At 37.5% G+C, this 26915-nt stretch overlaps 1 protein-coding gene across 1 annotated transcript in view; it reads right to left on the bottom strand.

Moving 5' to 3' along the window:
- The window catches only part of XRN2 (5'-3' exoribonuclease 2), a 68475-nt gene that overhangs the window by 17232 nt on the left and 24328 nt on the right, over nt 1-26915 (bottom strand). Inside the window, 18 exon segments of the mRNA XM_017883177.1 lie at nt 935-1024; nt 1118-1225; nt 2783-2918; nt 5084-5202; nt 8847-8978; nt 10603-10647; nt 15475-15582; nt 15666-15723; nt 15830-15963; nt 16048-16122; nt 17266-17423; nt 17877-17927; nt 18063-18135; nt 19056-19145; nt 19222-19280; nt 21426-21537; nt 23487-23598; nt 23682-23809. Coding sequence (XP_017738666.1) covers nt 935-1024; nt 1118-1225; nt 2783-2918; nt 5084-5202; nt 8847-8978; nt 10603-10647; nt 15475-15582; nt 15666-15723; nt 15830-15963; nt 16048-16122; nt 17266-17423; nt 17877-17927; nt 18063-18135; nt 19056-19145; nt 19222-19280; nt 21426-21537; nt 23487-23598; nt 23682-23809 — 1788 coding nt within the window.

Below are 26915 nucleotides of genomic sequence, written 5' to 3' on the forward strand. Positions count from 1 at the left end.
AAAAAAAAAAAAAAAAAAAAAAAGGTCTGATGAGAAAATAAAGTGCATTCCTTTTTTAAAAAATGTTAGGAGATATTAGGTCATTAATCCCAAGTAGAGTAAAACAAAATGAACAATGTTATTTTAAAAGATGAAAAGAAAAAGCATTATTGTAGAAGAATTTTAGAATTGACAACTATGGGCCTCAGGCAAGCAGAAAGTAAAGGGTTTACGTACTCTAACACTTCCTACTTCCTGGCTGGGTCTCACTCTTTCTAGCTAGCATACAAAACAAGTTCACAGGTGATTTTGGGTAAGGCAGTCTCCTCATCTCTGGTGGCTACCATGTATGGCTGGAACAAATAAAATTAAAGACTTACAGGTAGCTAGAGAACAAAATGACTGTTATAAAAATTTCTCCCCAGCCAGGTGCAGTGGCTCACGCCTGTAATTCCAGCACTTTGGGAGGCCGAGGTGGGCAGATCATGAAGTCAGGAGATCGAGACCATCCTGGCTAACACAGTGAAACCCCATCTCTACTAAAAATATAAAAAATTAGTCAGGCATGGTGGTAGGCGCCTGTAGTCCCAGCTACTCAGGAGGCTGAGGCAGGAAAATAGTGTGAATCCAGGAGGCGGAGCTTTGCAGTGAACCAAGATAGTGCCACTGCACTCCAGCCTGGGCGACACAGCGAGACTCCCTCTGGAAAAACAAAACAAAACAAAACAAAACAAAACAAACAAACAAACAAACAAAAAATTTCTCCCCAAAACAAACCGATCTACTATGTAGGGCCAAAGAAAGCAGGAAATATATGTGTGTTTGGAGTAAAAAACATACTTTCTTTCTGTACTTCACTGTTTTAACTATCAGCTGCAAAAGCAATTGTAACTAATAGTAATAAAATGTATGACAAAAATCCTGTCACCCACACATTCAAAATACTGAGACTCACAGGATCACTCATGAGCTTCCGCCATGATGGAGGTAGAAAATTACCACTTGCAGCTGGAAAAACTCCCATAAGTTGTTCCAGTGGTTTAAACTGAAAAAAAAAAAAAAACAATGTTAAAAGACCCAAGATTATTACCTAATCCAAAATTCTATAAATTTTATGACTTTAAGTAATTAAGCTTACCGGTTTTGTACCCTTCTCAAAATCAGATGGCATGTCTGCAATGCCTTCAAAGTCTGAAGCAAATGGTGCATAATGAAATGGATAATACCACTTCCAGGAAGCACAGCCCTAGAATCATTAAAAAGTAACAACAAAATAAAAAACCTATGTTAATGATGAACACAATTAAAAAAACAAAAATTAGACTGTTAACCTATAATACTCTATTCATAAAACACATGACTTTTGGTATATATTCCAAATACTGATCTTTTCCATGACTCCTAAAATTGTTTAAGTTTGAAGTTTCTAATTCATATCAATGGCTCTTTGACTTTAAAAATACTACAAAGCATCTTTGAAAAATCAGTAGTTACTGCCAAACTTCATATTCACAAACACAATTTGGTGAAAATTTCTATCCTTAAAATACATTTGGTGACATTTCTTTCCATCTCTAGAGCTGTCATCATCAAGTAAAACCAAAAGCAGTCACAGCTGACATTTACTGAGCATGTAAGGTGGTACGAGACATTATTGGAACAGCGGTTGAGAGTAAAATAGCCATGAGTTTCATTTTAAAATTCACCATCATATTTTCACCTGACAAGTTTCTTTTGACTATAAAAACACGTGAGTAAACACACCAACAAGAAAACAAAAGCAAGTTATACTCATAGGAAAGATATCTAAGATGTGTTCTGACAGTGTCTAGTAAATTTAAATCTTGACAGTAGGAGAAAAACATGCAAACAGAATACTTAATAGTCAATACTCAGTGCACTGTGTTACTGTCTACTTGTCAACAAACTTCATCTATTCCCAGGTCACACCAAATTTAACTTGGTTTGCTCTCTAAGCACAAAACCAGATATTAACTATCAGTGTTACAATCCTCAATATGTCTACCTAATCTCTCACCAATTATCAAAACGTAGGATACAGGTTATTCCAATTACAATGTGCTTCATGTATCATCACTATATTATGAAAAGGGTAGCATTCAAATTCCTTTAGAATTCTTACTGGTATTTTCCAGGCTTTGTCCTCTGTTCAGTCATTTAGTGACTATCAATTCATTACTCAGTTAATTTTATACTCCAATTTAAAAAGCACTAACCTTTCATCATCTTAAAGTGCAGTCAACCACATTCTTGATGCTGAAAATACTTTTAACAAAAATTAGCTTTGTTTCTATATTAATATCTAAGAAGCTTCCAAGTCTTCACAAATAAGTATTTACAATTATGGACTTCTGAATAGTGAGCTTTAAAAAATGAGCCTGGGTTTGTTTTCAGGATCCAGCTCAATAATACTATTAGTACAGAAATTACCTGGCTGGGCGTAGTGGCTCATGCCTCTAACCCCAGTACTTTAGAAGGCCGAGGCAGGCGGATCACGAGGTCAGGAGTTTGAGACCAGCCTGACCAACATGGTGAAACCCCATCTCTACTAAATATACAAAAATTAGCCGGGCGTGGTGGTGCGCTCTGTAATCCCAGCTACTCATGAGGCTGAGGCAGGAGAATCGTTTGAACCCGGGAGGCGGAGGTTGCAGTGAGCCAAGATCACGCCATTGCACTCCAGCCTGGGCGACAGAGCAAGACTCCGTCTCAAAAAAAAAAAAAATCACTATTTTTCTTAAATGATTAACTACAAATTCAGAGGAAAATATTCTTTTTGTACCTGGTAATAATATCTAAGAACCCAGCAAAGTCCTTCAACGTACGACTGCACAACTTTCCGACGGAATTTCTCATCAGCTGCATCCACATCAAATTTGTTCTTGTAGTACCGCTGCTTCCAGCCAGCTTCCCATAACCTAAAACCAGGCACAGCTCATGTATGCTGAATTAACACACCTTCAGTAACAGGCTGTCTACCAATTTATACCCCAAATCAATTTATATTTAATATCCAGGGGAAATGTGAAAGAGTTAAACAGTCATGCTAACACAGATTCATTTAATTATTTCTAAAAAGTCTAATTTCATAGGATTTATTATCAACTTAAAGACAGTTAAACACACCCCAATCACTGATTCTGGTAAGACCATTATAAAACCACATTTTAAAATGTTAGTGAAAAGATATAGAACACGTTTGCTCAAATTTTACTACTACTTTACATGTTTCTTTGTACAATTCTAAAGCTACATGTTAAGATTCAAATATTGAAGATATTTTATATAGTTCAAGTTCCTTAGTTTGTTAAAATATATTTAAACCATACAAAGAAAGTCAACTAAATTACTTAAGACTCACACAGGTAACTTTTTTAAATGTAAAAAATAAATTTATAAAAGAATAATCTAGACATTAGGCAGAAATTATGTGTATACCTACTCTCTCTATCCTTGCTTGGGCCTTATCCCTCTTTCAGCTAAGAGCTGTTGATGGCTTAAGGAAAGGAGATAGAGATATATATAGAGAGACATACACATTCTATATCTCTATATATCTATGTATACATACACACACACAAACATGTATGTTATGGTAAAATCTAGAAGCAGGTCAATGAATCCACTAAATTATCATTCATCACTGAAAATACAATGTGACCAACCACATTTTCACCCAATGTATTTTTTTTTTTAAGAATCCATTTCTTATTCTCTAAGATTTAACATTTAAGGAACATGAAGAAGCCAAAGAACACTTTTAAAAACATCAGAACAGATCAAGAACATCAAGATGATTCTTCATTTAGGCCTCTTTTCCACGTGCCAGATTTCACATATTAATTGCAGTCATGTTTCAGAATATACCATATCAGTTTTAATCTACCCCTCCCACAACACAAACGATTCATAGAATAACAATTAGAAATACCCTATCCATAAGGTGGATTATCACTATTTTACAGAAAATATTAATGAAAAAATGCTAAAAGCCCCAAGCATTTCTTGGTAGAGGCATTTTCACCCTTAATTATCCTCTAGGATTAAACAATAAAATACTAAACAAATCAAGTTACCTATTAAACTAGTATTGATCATGATGGCTACATAGTAAACAAAACCAAAGACATGCTGTGAGAGGAAAATCCAAAGTACAGAAAGTAGAGGATAGAAACTAAAGATATACAGAGTAAGTAAATGTTCAATCACAAGTAGACATGGATTTGAAATCAAAGGATGTTAGAAAAATGCAGAACCACACATGACCCTTGCAAAGTTTCTAATCATAAACACAAATCACACACTTTCCATGTCCTGCAAAAGAAGCATGAGCTGTAGGTGACTACTGTCTTGTTTACCTTTGAAATAGATCGTTTTCCTAAATTCTTAATGAGCTACAATTATTGAGATTGTTGGCCTTTTGCACTTGGAGCCCACGGTTCAAATCTGGATTTAATTACATGAGAGGTTGTTAATCTTATTATATAATGATCTCAAACTTCAGGATGAATTAAAGAATCAGCTTCCTATTTTAAATTTGAAGTATACAGTTAAAGGGAAACTCCTCTCATGAAATACAATTGTGCATATTCAAGTTTGTAGTTTTTAAAAAACATACATATTGATCTCTTAACAGAATGATTTCTGCATATTTCATTTTGAGGAAGAACTCTTTCAATTGAGAAGACTAAGGCAACCTATATTAAGTGTCTAAGTATAACTGAACTTTCTAGGTTAAGCAGCTTGAAAATTTAATCAGTCTCCAAACAGCAACATTCAGATCACATAGTCAGAGCTAAACACCTCATGTCTAGCCGATCTTGTGCCTGGTCTCAGAGGGAAAAGTGGATTGGAGGACGAAAGCCTGCACGCATACTAATCTAGACACTTAGGTTTAAAAGCTATAGCTTACACATCTCACTGGAATTTACTGACTATTCTAACCCTCCACATTAATTACTGATGGATAAAAAGATCACAGGCAAGCATCTGAAGGCACTGCTGCTCTAAGCTAAATAGCATTAATTAGACTGCATCTATTTCAGCAATTTGCTAACAAAGTGCTACCAAAAAATGGCTTCACCTGACGTTATCCTCTGGCTCAGGTTCACTGTCACTGTCTTCTGCTTTTCGCTTAATTCCTCCTATTGGAGACGGGGAGCCATCAGATGTGAAACTCGTATTAGGAGATATTGAAGGACTCTGCAGATAATGATGACATTACAGAAGAAGGATTTCATTATTCATTTTACATAAGAAGGTACATCCAACCATCACTACTTACCGTGTTTCAAGTAACATTTTTAAAGCTACTACGTAGAGATGGTAAATATATTTAGAAAGTACAGAGACTGATCTTGCTCCATTTCACTTCTCCTCAAAAGAAGTAATGTAATACTCAAACTTCCCATGCTTAAACTGAAGAGAATTAACACTATTAGGGCAAAAAAAAAAAAAGTTTCTGAAGCAAAAAAAAAAGGTTTTAATTTTATAGATTTTTAAAAATTATAGTACTCGAATTTTATTTTCCCTTGGTGGTTCACACTCATTTGTGACAATCCATTGTAACAATTCCTGCTAGGAATTCACAATCATTTGCCACCTACCAAATGGCAAAGCTATGAGGGGAAAAAACATACATATATTTTATAGATATGTATAGTTCTATGTTATATATAAAATGTATTACATATATAGCATATAATATACAATAAAACAGATGTAATAATATATCAAATAGTCAATGCTGGTGAGAATGCAGTTAAATGTTTACTTAAGTCTTCAACCTAGTACAACCACTCTGAAAAGCAAGTTTAATGAGACTGTGTTAGAAAACTTAAATTACTGGCCAGGCGCGGTGGCTCAAGCCTGTAATCCCAGCACTTTGGGAGCCCGAGACGGGCGGATCACGAGGTCAGGAGATCGAGACCATCCTGGCTAACACGGTGAAACCCCGTCTCTACTAAAATACAAAAAACTAGCCGGGTGAGGTGGCGGCGCCTGTAGTCCCAGCTACTCGGGAGGCTGAGGCAGGAGAATGGTGTAAACCCGGGAGGCGGAGCTTGCAGTGAGCTGAGATCTGGCCACTGCACTCCAGCCTGGGTGACAGAGCGAGACTCCGTCTCGAAAAAAAAAAAAAAAGAAAAGAAAACTTAAATTACTTTATATGTTCTGTTTTAAAAGTCAATCTATAAATACAAATCTATTAGTCATCCTAGAAAAATGCAGATTTTATTAGTATTTCAAAGACTTAGCTGTCACTTTAAATTCAGTATTATCTTCCCATTCTACCTAACTCAATTAACATAATAGTTTAATTTTAATTAACATATTTTAATATAACTAACATATTTTAATATTTAATCTAAAAATTAAAAGAAACTCTTCTGCAACGTTAGTTACTCAGGCTAAAGGACCACATCACCAAAAACATAAGGGGCAGAAACATTTCCACAGTCAAGTTTTTCTTCTGTTACTCACAGTGTATTAGCTATTTCAAGTAAATTGAATTTTTTTTAAACTGAGAGCACAGAAGGCCATTTAAATTATATAACAATTACAGTATCCACAGCATAAACACAGTTCATACCACGGGTCAAGAAAAGTTAACAAAATACGAAATCATATTTCACATAGAACTTAGAGCACTTCTCTTTTAAAAACATATAATGTCAATGTTATTAATGAAAAGGTACAGACAATACAGTCAAAAAAAAAAACCCCAATAAAAATAAATACAGGAAGGCACTGTTGTACCTGGAAAACAAGGCAGGTATTACTGTATTTTAGTTATACAGATCTGAGTCTGAAATACCAAATTCAACCTTTACTGGCTGTGTGGCCTTGAACAATTTATTACTTAACCTCTGTGGGCCTCATCTTAAAATGGGGATGATAATGTTCTGTTTCCTTACAAGTTATTGCAAGGATTAAATGCATCAATACATGTGAAAGATAACTGGCATGCTGCCTACCTGGTACATGGTGGTTAATCATTCAGTAAGTAATCACCATTGTGTTTTCAACACTACACTAATCCATTTCGATTAAATTATGAGAGCGACATTCCCATTAATTGTCTACAGAGAAGTTGTGTAAAACGCAAACTTTAACAAAATTAATTATTGACTAACAAGATGTAAACTCTACCTTTAGAAAACAAAAATAATAATATACTTTCTAGAAAAAAATGCTGTTCACCATTTAATGCTAAATCTCCACTGCTCTGCCTCTACCAACAAAAATATTCCTTTCTCAATATAACCAGATTCATATAAATTCAAATTTCTTCTTAAGCTGTTTTTTAATCAAATTAGATATAATGAAACCACACCGAAGAATGCTAAATATAAAACCATATATATAAGGAAATGGAAGCTATTTAATAAAACACTAAGAATGTTCATCATCAGTAGACAAGTACTAGAGACTACAACCCAACAGCTCAGAAAAATAAAACAACAGAAATCTGAAACTTAAATGGCTCCCTTTAAATAAACTGGTAATTTGGCTTCAAAATTTCCTTAAATTTAGAACATTCTAGGTGAAAATCCCACTCTGCAAAGATTCGAATTCCATACCTCCTCTATATAGAAATAATTGTGGCAAGGGGAGTTAATTAAGACAGAATCAAAGAAGCAACCTCATCACCAATCTCCCCATTACTACCCCTGTGGCAGATGTTATCGATCTACAGTCTGGTCCTGCAGCGTAATCCTACGAGCCTGAAGGTAACACTGGAATCCTTCTTGAAGCAACCACAGCTGGCAAATTTTAAACCTGCCTGCCTCCCAAGATCAAAAAGAAAAAGTACTCTACCCCCAACAGGGCATATGACAACACCAGTCACTCTCAGTTCTGCTCTGCAGGTATGGTAGTCACTAAAATCTTGAATGATGGGCATCAGCTATTTCCGTTCCATATGATCATCAATAGGATAACTAACAGAATAACAAAAATTAAACATCCAAGCTTATTCAATTTCCTTGGATATATCATAGCAAAAGTGTATGTTCCTTCCTCTACTGTTAGATCAGGGTCTGTTCCCTCAGCCCTGCTGCTGTCCCACTGGGTATTCTGAGAGCTCATGGTTTATTTTCACTACAATAGGAAGGTGGTGGACAAAGTACAGCCTTGCAGGATAGGTTGATTTGCTTCCGGAGTTTGGATTACCAAGTTCAAATATGGAAGAATACAAGGCAAATAAATGCATGCAGTTGCTGAGTTCACAAACAGGGAGCAACCAGAGTTTGAATAGTAAGGGCTACCTTAAGATATTTATTCAGATCTATTTCATGCTGAATTGGAGAGCCAGAGCTTACACCTAAGGAATACTATTTTGCAAAATGCTCACAACTGCCCACTGAAGGAAAGGGGAAATAAGGGAATAAAACCCATCCTCCTCCTCTTGCCCCAGCTTGGAGACATATGGATGTCCCTTGACAAGCTTCTAGTACCATTCACCACCCTATTCTTTGGAGAAGGGGGAAGTAGCGTGTTCTTTGGAGAAGGGGAAGTAGCGTGTGGTTCATCTGCATTACAAAAACACTGCAGCCACTTGGCTTATTTTTGAGACAGGGTCTCACTCTGTCACCCAAACTGGAATTAGCTATCTCTTTATATTCGCATGTTATCAACAATCCTACATGCTTTTCTTTCACATCATTTGGATATTTTCATATTGATAAAGATGGACTTAACAGAACTAAAAATATCTCAAGGAAAAGCAATTAAGAAAAATTATAAAACAAAACTCCAGGCTGTGATAAATTTCACACACACATCCCCCTGCAAGAGGCATGTGATATTCACCCCTTTTAAATACCACATAAAAGTAAGCCACTTACAGAGTTATTCTGCATCCTCATTTCATAGGCTGCTTGTCTCGGATTACTGGCTACTTGAGAACCTGGTGAATTTCTTGAACCCAAGGCATGAGGAGTTAATATTCCACTAGGAGTGAAAGCTGGTTGATCTCTCTAACATAAATGGAAATGAATGCAGAAATTAAAATTAAATCACAACACAGATGACACAAAGAAGGCAATGGAATAAAGTCCAAACTGTAAGCACTTTACAAAACCCACTAAAAGACCAAATGATCTTCATTTTAATTACAAGGTTGTCTACACTTTGATTTGATGGTAACTTATACCTTCCAAACAATAGCGTATAATACTTAATAACTCTGCCCTAAAGTACATATAATACATTGTCCTGAAACATAGAGAAAATCTTTCAAGTCTCATTATGCTAATCCACTGCTTTTTACAATTACAGAAAACATTCAAGACACAATTTCAGGCAAATAAAAACAATATAATTTAGGTTAAAAAAAAGTTGAGTTTGAGTTATACTTAGGAAATACAACTTTTAAATTTATTTATTTATTTTTGAGGCAGAGTCTCACTCTGTTGTGCAGCTGGGAGTGCAGTGATGCGATCTCAGCTCACTGTAACCTCTGCCTCCCAAATTCAAGCGATCCTCTCACCTCAGCCTCCCAAGTAGCTGGGATTACAGGTGCACATCACCACACCCGGCTAATTTTTGTGGAAATACAACTTTTATTTACCCTTCACCTTGCTAGAATTTAACTCTTTATTTCCAATTAATTAGATATAATTATAGCTAACATAGGTGATAATCTTGGCTGACTGATAAAAGATACTGACTAAAATAATAATATATAAGTAGAAACCAAACAAGCCCCTCCCAATCTAAATGATTTTGAACCCACTGCAACAATAAATAACTCTACTTTTCTCCCTTCTTGTTTCCTGAAATTGTTTAATTCTAACAAAACGTAGTAAAAATCAGTCCTTAAACTCCACAAGCTTGAAAATCTAGTAGGGAAGATAAGAAAACAAGAACTAAAGAAGTTAAATGTCTACAAAGCATTATGCAATTAGGTAAGAAAACATGTATCAGAGGTAGGAAGCACCAGAGTTAAAAGAAAGGATTGCTCAATCTGTACTATGAGCATAACCAAGAAGGGAGGCCTTGTAGAAAAGGTAAGATGTCAGTGAGCTGCAAAGTCAGAAATCCATTCAGATGTTACGAATGAACACAACACTCTTAGCAGGGACATAGTGTATTTAGAAGACAACAGGGGATATGCTGGACAGCTGGAATTCAACGAGATGACAGTGTGCTCTGAACACCAAACTAAGATAGAATTGGATTCTGAGGGGATTAAGGAGTCAGTGGTGCTTTTAGAGCAGAGAAACAAGTTTATAGTGTTATGTTCTAGAAAGATTAACCTGACAAAGATGTAGAAACAAGAGTATAGTAACTTTCAAGGGGATACAAAAGATTGACCATTTTTACTTAAAAAACAATACTTGATTGCTGTAAACCATTCAAATAGCTAAATGCCACCCACCTCTCACCTCCCAAGTGTATCCCTTCAGACACCAGAGCCTAGAGGACCTTCTTTAAAATCGACACCAGTGTTCTTTCTACAGGTAAAAAGGCAATTGGGTGGACACTTACGTCCCTGACCAAGTCCTACTGGACAAAGAATAAAGCTACTGTAATGAACATCTTCCTCATAAATTGTAAAATTACGCTATTGCCAATCTCATGAAATCAGTTAAAACTCACCTTCATTCTCTTTCTTTTTTCTTTCTGTCGTCTTCTAAAACTGTCCTAAAAGTATAAAATCCACATATTCTGTCAAATAATTACACAAAAATGTCAGAGTTAAGCATTACCAGGAATGATTTGGGAGACAACTTAAGTTTTAAAGGATGACACCAGAAATCTAGGTATATGATTAAACCAGGCAACAAGACTATATGTTCAAAACGCTGCTTATCAGAACTTAACAATAGAAGACTGAATTTAGAAACAATTTAATTGTTCTTGGTAATTCTGTTCAGAAAGCTTTTGAATCATTTCAGGAAAATGCAAAGCCATTACAAAGACCCTTGGTTTTATCCTGGAGCAAACAGGCTGTCAATATGGAGAAGACACAAGTAAGTTTAAAAAAAAAAAAACTCAACAATTCTTAAGGTTTAGTTGAATGTAGTTAATAACTAAGGTATCCATTTTTTTAAAATCAGCAAGACAATTTAATTAGACTCTGTTACCTAAAAAGGGCTCTTACTCTGTAGCGTGCATGGCACAATAGAGAAAAGAGAGAAGTGGGACTCTATGCAAACATTATCCCCCACCCCGGCCAGATTCCATCAATCCAATGAAAAAAAGGAAAGAAATTCAGATGTATGCACAGCTTACTACTCTGTGCCAATTTAATTCACAGGTGAGGGTCTAGCCCACGTTGATTCTTTCCCCCTACTCATTTCCAAATTGCAGCCATGGTTTCAACTGGACAGAATTTTGTGTTCACCTTGTTCCCTACTAACCCTGGGTCATTCGTGGGCCTCCCATGCCCATGCCCAAGTTTCCCTGAGTATCAAGGAACTGAAATGACAGCTAGGGTGGCCACAGCTGCTGTTGTAGCCTGAAACAGGGGTCAGTGGATCCTATACTGACGGTCATCCTAGTAGGTACACTTCCAAGTCAGTCCTACCAACTGCAATACAAGGCCTTAAGGAAATTGGAAATTGGTGCTTTCTGCCAGGCAAAAAGCTGAATGCTGGATACTTAAGTCTCCTGCTCTGAAGTGGAGCCCAGGAGATCAACTACCCTAAAATCTCCTCTGATGTAGAAACCACTGATTTATTTAATCAAGCTTCTGTCCCATCTTCAATGAAACTTCTCATGTGTAGGTCACCAATGACCCGCAGACTATGAAATCCATTAGTGAAACTTCAGTCCTTATCTGACCAGGATTCTTTCCTCCTTGGATCACAGTCTTCACTTGGCTTCCAGGAAGCTACACTCACCTGATCTCCTTCCCTCTTGCTATGTCTTACCTCCTCAACTCCCCAACTTCTTAACCCATTTATGCCGGAGGCTGCAAGTTTTTTGTGTGAAAAATCACACCTTGGGGATGACCTTGAGCAGTAGGATATAAATAACTCCCACAAGCTTATCGTTCCAATAATGTAATACTGGGCACAAATGGGTTCATGTTGGTGCTCCCCTGGGCCAAGTACCTCCACTTTTCTCCTCCCATGGGAGTCATCACCTGGTCTCATGGCTTTAAACACCATCTACATGCTGATGGCTCCCCAACCAGGGCCTCTTCATACTTAGCATCTCCATTTGGCTATCTCAAACTTCACATGTCTGAAATAGAATCCCCACCCCACCTTTGCACCTCCCAGTCTTTTCATGAGGGTTGCTCAAAACATCTTTCAGTCTTTTGTCACCTTTCCTTCTCTTACACTCTATATTGAATCCATTTGCCAATCCCACTGGTTCCACCTTCAAAATATGTTCATAATCCAACTGCCTCTGATCATCTCCACTGCTACCATCCAGGCTCCCTTAGATTACTGTAAAAAAGGTTCCTCACTGGGCTGGGCTCATGCTTTGACCTTTCCCTCCACACAGAACTTCCAACATGGCAGCTGGAGTGATCCTTTTATAGTATGTGTCAAATCTTGTCACTTTTCTACTCAAAACCTTACACTGATGCACAATGAAGTTAAAAGTCCTATGATGACCTGTTGGGTCCTACCAGACTGGGCTCTCCATCTCCTTTCTGACTTCATCTCCTACTGCTCTTCCTTTGCCTCCTCTGCTCCTTCCACAGTGGCTGCTTGGTGTTCCGTGAAATCCTGAGTATGCCCCCGCCCCAGGGCCTTGGCACTGGTGATTCCCTCTGTCTGTAAAGTGCTTCCTGCAAACATCTGCACGGTGTGCTCCCTCACATCCTTTACATCTTTAATCAAGGTCAGCTGTCAGAGGGGCCTTCTCTCGCCACCTTTTCTAGAATTGTAATGCCCAACCTCTCCCTTCCCAGATGCTTCCTCACCTGCTTTAGTTTTCTTTGTGGCACTTATTCTCTAACATTTAATGAGGTTTACTTAGTTACTGTGTTTATCTTCCAGCTTACCCAAGAGAATGTAAACTCCATGAGGGCAGGGATTTCTGTCTGCTTTTTTGTTTTTTGCTGTATCACTAGCACTCAGAACACTGTCTGGCACATGGTAAATACTTAAGTATTTGCTTAATAAATGAACAACATTTCCAAGATAAAAGGCAAACATCAAAGCTCATATAATAAAAAGCAACACATTTCTTGCCTAAATGCTCAACTTTAATAAGCAATTTTTTTTTCCTTTGGAGACAAGAGTATCGCTCTGTCGCCCTGGCTGGAGTGCAGTGGCATGATCCCGGCTCACTGCAGCCTCCATCTCCTGGGTTCAAGTAATTCTCCTGCCTCAGCCTCCCAAGCTGCTGGGATTACAGGTGCCTACCACCAAGCCCATTTTAAATTTTTGTATTTTTAGTAGAGATGGGGTTTCACCAAGTTAGCCAGGCTGGTCTCAAACACCTAAATCCAGGTGATCTGCCCTCCTCAGCCTCCCAAAGTGTAGGATTAGAGGCATGAGCCACCATGCTTAGCCAATAACTAATATTAATTTATTCCTTTTCTACCATTTGTTCTGCTGGTCTGTTAAATGCCTATCTCTAAGGGTGGTAGTCACACACAAACAGAAGACCACCTGGGTGGACCTCATGGATCTCTCCCTTTTTTGTGCTATGAACTCCTTTGGAAATCTGTCAAATGCCAGGGACACACTTCCCAGAAAAATACATACATCTGGAAACTTTCCTACTGCATTTTTGAGGGTTTCCCCTGGTGTCCAATCATGCTGAAGGACATTTCATGACTTCAGGGACACCAACAAAGATCCAAAGCTTTAAAATGCCCTCTCCTGCCAGGTCAGCTGAAAAATAGTATTAATTAAATCTGTAACACTATGGTATCTACCAAATCCCATACTTCCTCCTCTAATGCCAACTTATGGTGCAGAGTCTGCTAACGAGAAAGTAGAAGGCTCATGTAACTTGAGGTTTTCAAACCAAGTGGTACAAAGTATGTAGCAGCAGATCAAGGGATGCCACTCTAATTGTTGAAAAAGTAGTTAAAAATGTCTGTTCCAGCTGTCATCTGATCATCCCGACAAAGCTAGTTCTGTAATTTGAATTCTATATGCAAAAAAACTCTTGACATCACATAAAAACATTACCAAGTACTGAAGGCTTTTGGAAAGAATGCTTACAGTCAACTCACTATGTTACATAAAATGATGCCCAAAGTTCTAAAAATAAGAGATCACTAGCTACAGTATACAAAGTTGATGAAAACAGAAAATAAGATTCAATGACACATTTTAATGTGTTGGGAGATCGTGAAGCAATGTAGCAGTAACATATGTTGTTATCTGCTTAAAATAGCTATGTGACTTTTATAAAACCAGTTTCTGAAAGGATTTCCTTACTGTTTCTAAGAAGCTATTGATGCTTATTTTGACCACTGCTGGTCTCCCTTGCTACACCCGGCAATCACCCTCCAACCACTTTGCCTCCAGGTTGCTGCCCCTCCAATCCTATCAGCTCACCAGGGGCTCCCAAACCCTGTCCACAGACGAAGTGCCTGTCCATCTCACTGTGACCCCTTGAGCATGACTTCTCATCTCTTCAGGAATTTCCTTCTACCTCTCTAGAACTGGCTCCTCTTTCTCCTTAAATGTCCATGGTTCCCTAGACTTCTGTTAAGGGTACTTTTACTCCACACAAGCTCCCAGGGTCACACTCACAGTTTCAAGTACCTTCCATTAGTTAATGGTTCTCAAATCTCTTTTCAAGACTTCTGCCCTGAGCTTTACACACATTTAACAACTGCTTAATGGACTTTTCTCCTCTCAGGTGTCCTATAGCCCGTCTCATTAAACATCTCCAAAATGAAACTCCATTTCTACTTTGTCCCCACCCCAACCCATTCCACCCCTAGTGCTTGCTATCTTAGTAAATGGCACCAGCAAAATCCTAACTGCCCAAGCCAGAACCTGGACTTTTCATGTAAGCACTCATCCATAATAAGCAATTAATTTTCAAATGCTTTGTTACTTTATTTCCTTCTTGTGTTTCAATTTCTTACTTAAGAGATGCAGCTCTCCACAGATTCTACATTCTCCCAACCCTCTGCCCTGGCTGATATAATCCAACCCACACTCCCTACACTATCAATTCTTCTTGACCTGTCTTCCTGCCTTCAAAACATGACAGTCACTAGTTCGATCCCAGTAGTCTTCCAGCCTTGGTACCGGCATTTCAAATCCTATTGATTAGAAATGTGTTTGGATTTATATTCAGATTATGAAGACAGAAAAAAACATTACAATGCAACTCAAACAGGATACAATACACAGTTTTACAGAGGAAGCAGCACAACCTTTATAAAATAATCAAAGCACTGACCACTGACGATTACATTAGTCTTGACACACCATAATGATATAAAAACACACTCAAAGAGATTAAAAGTAATCACAGGATCATCATAGCCTATTAGAGACAGGAGCAATTTTAGCTACTGCAATAGAAACACTTTACCTCATCATCCTTTCTCTTTTTAAAAATGCTATCCTCAACTTCACCAACTGCTAACATGATCATCTGTACTCTTTGCAGATTGACATAACCACTTTCTGTAAGGTAACCCTGTAAGTGATAAAATATATGTAAAATGATCTTCTTATAAAAGCAAATACTTCTGTTTTGAAATCATTCAAGAATGAACTTACCCCAGTTTTGTGTACCACATTTTTGTATATGTTAACCAAACGGTCAATTGCATTTTCCCTGTCAGCAAGAGACAAACATTATACATTAGGACCATTATGCTTTAGGCACAGTAAAGTCAAGAAGCCTAAAACAGTAGTCTGAAAAGCTACACAAATGCACATACCTAATCTCTAACGACGGCAAATGAGGGAGGAAGTCATTTCCCACAAAGAAGCACATGAAAACCCAGTCATCAATGCTCCTCTCAACATCAAATGTGAATGGTAGGCTGGCCATGGTGAGTTCTCTTTCCAAATACTGCAACCAAAAAGGAATGCTGCCATTACAGCTATCAAAGGCACCCTGCTTTGAGTGCTGATTTCAATGATTATTGCTACATACCTCACGAAGAACATTAAGCCGAAGGAAGATAAACTCTCCTTCTGCACAAGGAAGACTATCGGCAAGTTCATCATGCTGCAAGAACAGGAATGAAGATGAAATAAGTCTACCCTACGTTCACTAATTTTTTCCAACCAAGCAAATTTTAAGGCTTTTTCTAACACAAGATCCATTTTAACATCACAAGTATTAAATTTTAAAAGCTCACTAATCCATTTTAAAATAAAATTACCCATAAAATCAACCACATCTAGACCAGGGGTCAGCAAACATTTTTTGCAAAAGGCCAGACAGTAAATTATTTTGGCTATTGGGAGACATATATGATCTCTGTTGAATAGTCTTTCATGTTTTATTTTGTTTTTAACAAGACTTTAAAAATGTAACAAACATAGCTCACAGGCCAAACCTGGAGGACTGAAGTTTGCCAACTGATGAGCTATACCCAACCAACCATTACCCCTTCCTTGTGAACAAACGTGCATAGATAACATGTATACTGTCTTTACTGTATTACTTATCTGAAATATGTACACAGATACATGTATACTGTCTTTATTGTATTACATATCTGAAATAATACACTATATTTTATTTCTCTCTTTTTTCACTTAACGATGTCTTTGAAAGAGGCACCATCGTCTTTTTCCCCCCCATAAAGTATATGACTCAAGAGGCACCGTATTATTGAAACAGAAGCCCCTTTAAAGGGGACTGCACATAACCAAGTGAACCTAAAATACATAAAAAGTGGGAGTAACTTAAAAGTCTCAAGAAGTTGTAGTTCCTTTTAAGAGTATTTCAAACAAATAACTTCCACAAACAAATTACAAGCTATGGGCATTACTATCTATGAGAACTAAGCCCGTGTAGATATAGGTGATGTCAGAAAAAGTGCTAAGTAGAAAGGATGAATGTGTGCATGTTTTTGAATGCAGGTATATTTTAAAGTACTTTAAAAGATACATCTCTATCGAGACTCAGACTCAAAAGGAAAAAAAAGAAAAGAAAAAACATCTCTGTGAAGGGTAACAGAACAAGCACAGAAAAAACTAATCAACCACAATCTTCTCTTCATTTTAAAAACAAGGTAACTCAAATATTTAATGCTATTTAATTGTATATTTTAAAATGGTTGAAATATTTTATATCATGTATACTTTACTACAATAGATTTTTTTTTTTTTAATGAGGCAACTACCATCTCAAAGTTCTTACCTTTCCCTTCTTTTCTCTTGGCAAACCTTCACAATCTTTGACCTCATGTCCAAACTGATTACAAAGACCACATGGTTTGGGCTTGTTTGGTTTGAATTCTTCTCTAATAATGGTAAAGTTGGGTTCATGTGTGGCAAGGCCAAGCATAATGAGATCAGCTATCAATCGACAATGAGAAAACACTGAACAGTGAGTATTCTGAGAGGATTCTTACCATAAACTACTATGAGATGCCAACACAAAGAAAAGTCCAAATGAACACCCAAATGAGCAGCAAAGCCCCAAAGCCTGACACTTCCCAGTTAACAGGAAGTCCTCCAGATATGTGGACCTACAACATAGACTGCCACTAAGGATTAAACACTTCGGAAATTTTCCATTTTAAAGGTATGGGGAGTTAAAAGGTTGAAAAACGTAAAAAAGAAGAAAAGAAATTAAAGATCATTGATCACAGATTAAACAGCAACTCAATACTAGTTCCTTGTCGAACATAAAATAACCAAGGCATTCTGGAACTTCCAGGTAACCATGAATAATCCATTACTGCACACCAACCCATAGACTTGCTATGGTTTAATCCAAGAGAAGCAAATCCCAAAGAAGAAACCTACCATCTGCTCCACATAAACAATGATGAGTATTTGGGTCATGGTTAGGCTGGGCTAAACAAGAGAGAAACAAATATTTATATTAATATATTATATTCCACAAGAATATCACTTCATACCAAATATTTTCTATTCAATGGCTTTTTAAAAATAGAACATACAATCAAATATTGGTTAAGTAAGCTTTACCTCTTTGCCTTCTAATGTAATCCATGATTTTATGTTCTCCTTCACCAGGAGCACTAGCATCAGATAAAATAACCTATAAAAAAATTAACACTTTCAGCTTATCCCCAATTTTCTATAGGCACAAATATCAAATGAATTATATGTCTCAAGAAAAACTGAGAAAAGTGTTACAGGAAAATTTTCTGAATAAGGTGGCTGGGTGGGTGGGGGTGTGTGTGAAACACCAAAACTACTTCATTGAAAATTTTCTGAATACAGTAGTATGTGTGTGTGTGTGTGTGTGTGTAACACCAAAACTACTTCACTGAACATTTTCTGAGTAAAGTAGGGGTGTGTGTGTCTGTGTGTGTGTGTGTGTGTGAGACACCAAAACTACTTCACTGATTAACTTACTACATGGAATAGAAAGGAATGAAATGTCTGGGTCAGACCTAGCCATCAGAAAAATTTATCATTCACAAGTTCCTATTTTCACTGCCATGCAAGGATATAGTGCTGGACCATATATGCCCCAAGAATAATCAATAACAGATATCTATTAAATATAATTTACCACTTTTCATTATTAGGGAAGCCAGCTTATGAACCTAAAATTACAAACAAACTCATTTAAATATTATTTAAATATTTGGGAACATAGCCATTTAAGGCAGCCCCACAACTTACTAATCTTGCTGTATTTTGATATGTAATAACGGAAATTTCCATTTAAAAATTACTTTCCTATATATATTTTTTAAATCATGAATCCCATTTTATGGCTTCATAGTGATGGCAAGATGACAAAATTGGCTTTAAGAGAAAATTCAGCTATCTAAAACCTAACCATGTAAGGATACCCCATCTCCAATAACCCTAGAAGCTTTTCTTTCCTCCGATAGTCAACTAGCATTTTATGAGGCAGGGCAGAAGGATAAATAATGTCAGTCATATCAAAGTACAGCCTTGAATGATCACCCTAATCTTTCTGAAGTATCAAAATGTGAAACTTACTGTCAAATTTTTCCACCCAGGGTCATTATTTAAACGATCAGCTATGTAATAGCGAAGGCATTTAGCAAGATTGTCCATGAATTCAGTTCCCTAAAACGATAGAAAGAAACAAATTAACCTATCATTTACGAGTTAGCAATAGCTAGCAAAGTATGAGACTACTTACTGGTGTAATACAGTTGCTGTCAAATCTTTCTTTTATTTCTTCTGGAGGAAGAAAGCCACCTAGAGAAAAGAGGCAACATTTTGTTCTCCCCATAAAAAGTGAGATACATTACTCAATATTAAGCCAGAACAACAAAACAAAAGTTCAAATACAAAAGGAAGTGAAGTCTTGTCATCTGAGGAACAATGTTCCCTCACTGGGAAGAAAATAAGATTCCATCTCTCAAATTTAAATTATTATTATTATTATTATTATTATTATTATTTTTTGAGACAGAGTATCATTCTGTCACCCAGGATGGAGTGCAGTGGTGCAATTTCGGCTCACTGCAACCTCCGCCTTCCAGGGTTCAAGCTATTCTCCTTCTCCTGTCTCAGCCTCCTGAGAAGCTGGGATTACAGGCGCCTGCTACCACGCCTGGCTAATTTTTGTATTTTTAGTAGAGACGGGCTTTCATTGTGTTGGCCAGGCTGGTCTTGAACTCCTGACCTCCAGTCATCCGCCCTCCTCGGCCTCCCAAAATGCCGGGATTATAGGGGTGAGCCATCGTGCTCAGCCTTTTAAATTATGTTTTAACAAGACTGTAAAACAATATATGGTACACAAAATATATTATACTGTTACATAAAAATTATGAAGTTATTCATTCTGCAAGAGAATATATACACACACACACATACACACATATATACATATACACCAGTTAGGGGCCATATTGTTGTTAACAGTTCCTAAAATAAAGGTGCCTAAGAGAAATGAGATTTTAAAGGCCAAGTTCATCACAGCTTTACAGGATAAGAAATACAATTATCAGACAGAGGAATATAAAAATCCTATTTTTTCCTCTATATCACTATTAGCTGCTTCTCAAGAAACAAATATATTTCATCACATCTTCAAAAAAAAAGACATTCTTAAAATCAGAAACACTGTTATAAATACAAACTGGTTTTACAGTCTTAATTACAAGTTGCAGCTAAAGGAACTATATACTTGTACACTTCCAGCAAAATTAAAGTAATATAAAATGTATTGTAATTAGAGGCCTGAGGTGACTATACTATGGCATCCTTTCTCAACTGCAGAGTGCAATTATCTGGAGCCAAGACATTGTGGCTTTTCTGGTCTATTATAACCCTGTAAGTAGCAGAACACCAAACAAACTACTCTGCTACAACCATACCCTACCTCACACACAGGTGTGGTAGGAAAGAATTGTCCCAACTGGCATCAACACTCCCTGATCTTCCTTTTCTCTGAGGCTTAGTCAGTTCCTACCCGTGTAGCCACCAGGATTTTTTTTTTTTTTTTTTTTTTTTGAGATGGGGTCTCGCTCTGTCACCCAGGCTGGAGTGCAGTGGCGCGATCTCAGCTCACTGCAACCTCCGCCTCCTGGGTTCAAGCAATTCTTCTGCCTCAGCCTCCCAAGTAGCTGGGACTACAGGCGTGTGCCACCATGCCCGGCTAATTTTTTGTGCTTTTCTTAGTAGAGACGGGGTTTCACCGTGTTAGCCAGGATGGTCTCGATCTCCCGATCTCGTGATCCGCCCGCCTCGGTCTCCCAAAGTGCTGGGATTATAGGCGTGAGCCACCGCGCCCAACTGCCACCAGGAATTGTAAGGCTTTCGGGAACTGCAAAAATGAAGACATCCCACCCCAACCCCTCCAAACTTGAAGGAACCATAAGTGCTGTGCCTGCTCCATCAACCTATGCTGAAAGTATGCAATGACTTGGCAACAACCTGTAAATGTGGATCGAATCACCTCTGGCTTCCTCAGATAGACCTGAGTTTCAAAAAGCAAGCAAACCAAAGCTGATTTGAAGAAAATGTTTACAGAACTATAGCTTTCTGACAGCTGCCACAGAGAAAAGTAGTAAAAAGTACTTACTGTATTTCTATTTTACAGAGACATAAAAGTTTATGTTAAAGAGCTGCACTGGCCCTGAGAGGGGTTGACAATCTGCACTCTCCACCAGAATTCCCTATTCCCAAGGCTTCCTTTTACAGGAGAGTTTGAAAATAAACAAGCCTATTAAGCCTATCGGTAGGATTTCATGAACTACTTTTCCTCAACAGTGAACACTGGATATTCTGGGATCCTTATTAAATTAAAAGCTTGCCTATTTGTAAGAAAAGTTGCCACCACCCCTCATTCTGCATACATCTTATAAAAAATCCAACTTCAAGATACATATTCTTTACCTTTTGCCAATATTTCTTCCCTGACTCGCTGCTTCTCGACTGCTGCTTCCATTCCTTCTTTTGATGCTCTGAACCTCCTTGAACGCTGCTGGTTCATTTTGGCACGTGGTGCCTGAAAATTTCATATTCCATAATACTAATCAAAATATTCACAAATAAATCTGTACATTATTTTGAATCAGGTGTTCTTTTAAAAGTAGTATACTAAAATGGAAGAAAGGTAAGTAGTGTGTCGAATAATCCTTTCATGACAGATACCAGATCGTGAGAACTTAAATTTGGACCAAGAACCTAAAAGCTGAGCTCAATCAGGTGAATGAGTGCCATGTCAAATGGACAAACATCCTATGAAGCCCCAGCACTTATACTGCAAGTCCTCCCAGTCTAACACCAGCTCCCCTCAGTTAGGGTGCTTGTTTCAAGGCACCCAAGAAAGAAAGCTCACTTTACTCAAAAGACCCAGTCAGCATTTGATGAGTAGTTACTATTGAACTAAGATCAGGAAGACCTTCTCTATGTCCACACCTAAAAGGAAGAATGGTCTCCAGATGGAATCCACAATGTCTCATAAAAAAGCAACAGAAAACTATTTCTTTATCTGCAGAATCTCGGTGCACTTCTTTTTCCCATAATAAGGTTTATAATTATTAGTCTGTCTTTTCAATACAGCATAGCAGTTAGAAAAGAAATAATGTTTTAACCAAAAGTACTTTTAAATCACTCTAACCAAATGCAATTTCACTGGAAAAGTCCAAATAAAGTGAACGAGATTGTAAGATTTTGGAAGTTACTGAACTGAGTTTTGGGGTGGGAAGAAACTGTGAAACATCCTGTTTACATCTAAATATAAGTTATTTAATATTCTCTTTAAACAATTTCCTTTTCTGTAGAACAAGACCATCTAATGTAGCCCTCTCAAGTACAAAGTTCTTTATCTACATTTATATATTAACAAAAAAAGTATGTATAAACATGTACACACACATATGCATATAAACGTGTACATACTTGATGCAGCAGAAAGAACACACTGGAGTAAAGCTAAAGATTTATTCAAAAAAATTAGCTGAATATAAACTGAAATGTGCTCTAAACAAGACATATTCCTTTTCTTTTTGCTCTTTACTCAATTCTAACTGCAACTTAGCAAGTTATCAGATAGCTAAGATTTTTCACTGAGTAAGATGAATCTCACAGAAAAGTTAATCTTCTTGGATTCAAAGTTCTCTGGATTTCCAAAATCATTCCATTAGCCGCTAGGATGCGCTAAAATTAAAAGAAAGAATCTACTTGCACATAGCTAAATAAATTTAGAGTTATATCTTACCTTACACCTCGATACAGTTTGCTGGTCATTTATAAAATGACCTACTTGGTATTATTATCATAGGTCAGTAACTTACTCCTCTCAAATCATTTTCATCACTACTCACTGCCTAGAGGATACAATCCAAACTCCAGATGGTAAGGCTTTCTCAAGCTTTTGCTATACTTCGCTTCTCAATTCAAACCACCGGTAATTGCCAAAACATGTCAGTGTGGTCAAAGGCATGGAAACTGTGTTTACCTGCCACATTTGAGAAATCTGAAAGGTCCTCCCTCCCCAAATCCTGTCCCATCCATCTCCCACCACTACCCACCAATCTCCCAATTATTCTTCATTGTTAAAGAAATGGAAAAAAAGTCACCTCTTCTCTATATCCTAACTTCCCTAGCAGCACTGACTTCCTCTTCCCTCAATACCCTGCATGTATTGTGCTTATAATGGCTATAAATAACTAAGCTCACTCATTTATCTATGCCTCCTTCCCTTTGACGGTAAGCCAAAAGTTCAAAAGCAAGGACAGTCACCAACATCCCCAGTATTTCACAGTACTGAACACAAAATAAGCACAAAACACACACAAAAAAAATCTGAACGAATGACTGAAGGATGAGGCTTTCTTTCTCAAGTTCATCACTGTCAACATTTTTCATTATTTAGCGGACTTTCATTCTAGACACTGGTAACACAGCAAAAACCAAAATGGAGGCTTCTAAGTTAATTATTTTAGCACTTACCACTCCATCTATTGCCATGTAGAGAAGTCGTCTTGGTCTTACAATACTGAAAAGTCTGTCAATGTACTCAAAAATTGCAACCATCATTTCATCTTCATTTTTTGGTGCTGGTCTATAATGACAACCAAACAATGTAATATAATATAGTGTTTCCTCTGTGATTTGCTATATCAGTGACAAAAACGGGTTACGTACTTGTCTTCAGGATGAGTACAGGGATGGATGATTCCATTCATATCCAAATACAGATTATCAAACTCCACATCATTTGGATTAGGTTTACTGGCATCAACTGGAATCTTTACACCATTGCATTCTTTTGGCTATGAGGAAGTGATAATTAATAGTAGTTTGATTGTTCAAGTCTAAAAATGACAGATCCTAGGCTCAGTATGAACTTGTGTTTCATTTCTGAACTGGAAACAAAACACTTCAAGTAACCTTTAAATTATAAGAAGTTATTTTATTCCTTAAAGCAAACTAAAGCAGGTATTTTATCTGTAGGAAGTGGATGGCTTCTAACACAGTTATTTTTGACAATGTAGGAGATGTATAGAAAATTCCCAAATCATTCAGGTTGTTCAAGTGAGAGATCATGGGAGTCATCTTAAAATTCATTCCCCTCACCACTCACATCAGTAAGTCCTGTCAAAGTAACGTAAAAAATGCTTACCTACTTCATCTCCTTTCATTCCCACCACTATGAACAACAAGAAGTTACCATCTCTAACCTAAAAGAGCACAACCTTCATCTAGTCTGCCCAACCTCTAGACTCTCTGGTCTCCAGCTCATTCTCTGCATTGTCAGAGTTCTCTTTCTAAAACATAAAAGTGTATGTCTTAATCTTACCTAATTTTTCTAATGATTCTCACAGCAGGCATTTACCAATGAGCCTGGACCCTTCCTAGTCTCCTATCCTGCCATACTATTTTTGAGGCCCACTCACTCTCTTGTAAGTTCCTGGAAAATGCCTTTCAATCGCTCAATGTGGTCACATGATGCTTCTTTCAGAACACCTTCTTCTTCCCTTGCCAACACCCACTTCCTGAAATGTTACTAATTTCCAGGGTCTAGACTCAAATCAAATGTCACTCACTTTATAACATCTTGTACGTATCTCCCAAGAAATTAATTGTTCCTTCTGAATTTCCTCATAATTTTGCTTATTCACTCGTGGCACTTGCACTGTTTTACAATTAGTCAATCTACCCCAGCTACAGAGTTCTTCGAAAGGCAAGGGCTTACTCACTGCCAGAGATACTCAATTATGTTTTTGTAAATGTTATTACCTTTGTTTTTCTCTCCCAGAGCCTCAGCGAAAGATTAAGACTATGAGATCTCATTTTTACTATTAACAATAAAAGTCACTTAAAATAACAGTTCCTCAAACACATACAAAGCATCACTTGTAACAGCAAAAACTATAAGCAATTTAAAAGCCCATCATGTACATACTACATCATGGATGAAGCTCAAAAACATTATGTTAGGTGAAAGAAGCCAGTCATAAAGTACCAAGTACTATACAATCCCATTTATATGAAAAGTCTAAAATAGACATGTTTGCAAATATAAAAAGTAGATTAATGGTTGCTTCATGTGAGGGTGGAGACAGGGGAGGGAGATGGGTAGCAACTGATAATTACTTTTGAGAATGAAGACCCTCTAAAATCAGATAATAGTGATGACTGCACAGCTCTGTAAATATACTAAAAACCACTAAATCATATACTTTCAGCAGGTCAATTTCATGATATACAAATTATATTTCAATAAAGCTATTAGAAAAAGAAACAGAAATTTAAAATCAGGTATGGTGGTATGTGCCTGTAGTCTCAGCTACTTCGGAGGCTGAGGTGGGAGGACTGCTTGAGGCCAGGAGTTCAAGGCTGCCGTGAGCTATGATCACACCACTCATATAACACCCATATACCTGTGAGATGCAAGTGAGATTGGAAAAGCTAGAGCTAGATGGTCACAAATATACTGCCAAGACCAAAAAAACAAAAAAAAAGAACATACACCGTATACCATTTACAGAAAGTTATGAATAAATAAAACAGCATTCAATATTGCTCAGGGACGAATACATACGCAATAAAAGCATGGTGAAAAGCAAAGGAATGATAAAACACCAACTTCAGGATATTGACTATCTCTGAGAAGGAATCACAGGAATGGAACTTCAAGTTGCATTCAGAACTGAAGGGAAAGAATAACAAAAGGGATTTAAGGCAGAACAGAGAAGAAGCCATTAGATAATCTTGTGTACACACATGCTGTGAATCAAGAAAAAAAGGCTTGATCAGGAACAGTGAGTGGAATAAGTGGTAAAGAAAAAAAAGCAGGTCAATTCTTGGGGCGGGGGTGGAGTCTGTAGAAAAAGATAATTTGATGACCCCAAAATTAAAACAACCTCTATGATGGCAAGAGGCTAACTTCTATACCGCAAAGTCCACATCTACCTTCATCCTGTCCAAGGGCCCACCACACTCAAGAAAATCAAAACTCATTCTTTATGTCCCCCAGGAGAGCAATCGGTAAATATTTCAGACCTGCTGGCCATACGATCTCAGCTGCAACAACGAATATCTGCCTTTGAAGAGTGAAAGCAGCCATAAACAACACAACATGAACGGGTATGGCTGTATTCCAATAAAACCTGACTCACAAAAACAGGAAGTCACTAGCTGGCTAATCCCTGCCCTAGTGCCTAGCACAAGAGAAGGCACAGCTCTTCATATGGAGTGGAGCTACATGAGAATTTCTACTTCTGCTATCTAGGAAAAAAATAAAGTATGGAGTAGGTGGGTCCTAATTTTGAGAAAAGAGCTCCGGGTATACCCAATAAGAAAACTGAGTATGTTTTCCCCTCAAGAGTACTGTAGACATGTCCAACACACTTACTATGTAACTTTATAATTCCTTTCATCAAGAGAAGACTTTGATGCTCAACAAAGAACTGACTCCTCAAGAACCTTGTCCGGCCGGGCGCGGTGGCTCAAGCCTGTAATCCCAGCACTTTGGAAGGCCGAGACGGGCGGATCATGAGGTCAGAAGATCAAGACCATCCTGGCTAACACGCTGAAACCCCATCCCTACTAAAAAAATACAAAAAACTCGCCGGGCGAGGTGGCGGGCACCTGTAGTCCCAGCTACTCGGGAGGCTGAGGCAGGAGAATGGCGTAAACCCGGGAGGCAGAGCTTGCAGTGAGCTGAGATCGCACCACTGCACTCCAGCCTGGGCAACAGAGCAAGACTCTATCTCAAAAAAAAAAAAAAAAATGAACCTTGTCCAATGCTATACCAACACATTTCCTGTTCAGTTAAAGAGAGATCCTTAATCAAAGGGCAGCTAAAAGGAGAGCCACTCTGAACCCTAAAAACAATGTATTTCAAGTAATGACTTTTTTTTTTTTTTTTTTTTT

Source organism: Rhinopithecus bieti, unplaced genomic scaffold, assembly GCF_001698545.2.
Source record: "Rhinopithecus bieti isolate Rb0 unplaced genomic scaffold, ASM169854v2 scaffold_641, whole genome shotgun sequence".
Taxonomy (NCBI): Eukaryota; Metazoa; Chordata; class Mammalia; order Primates; family Cercopithecidae; genus Rhinopithecus; species Rhinopithecus bieti.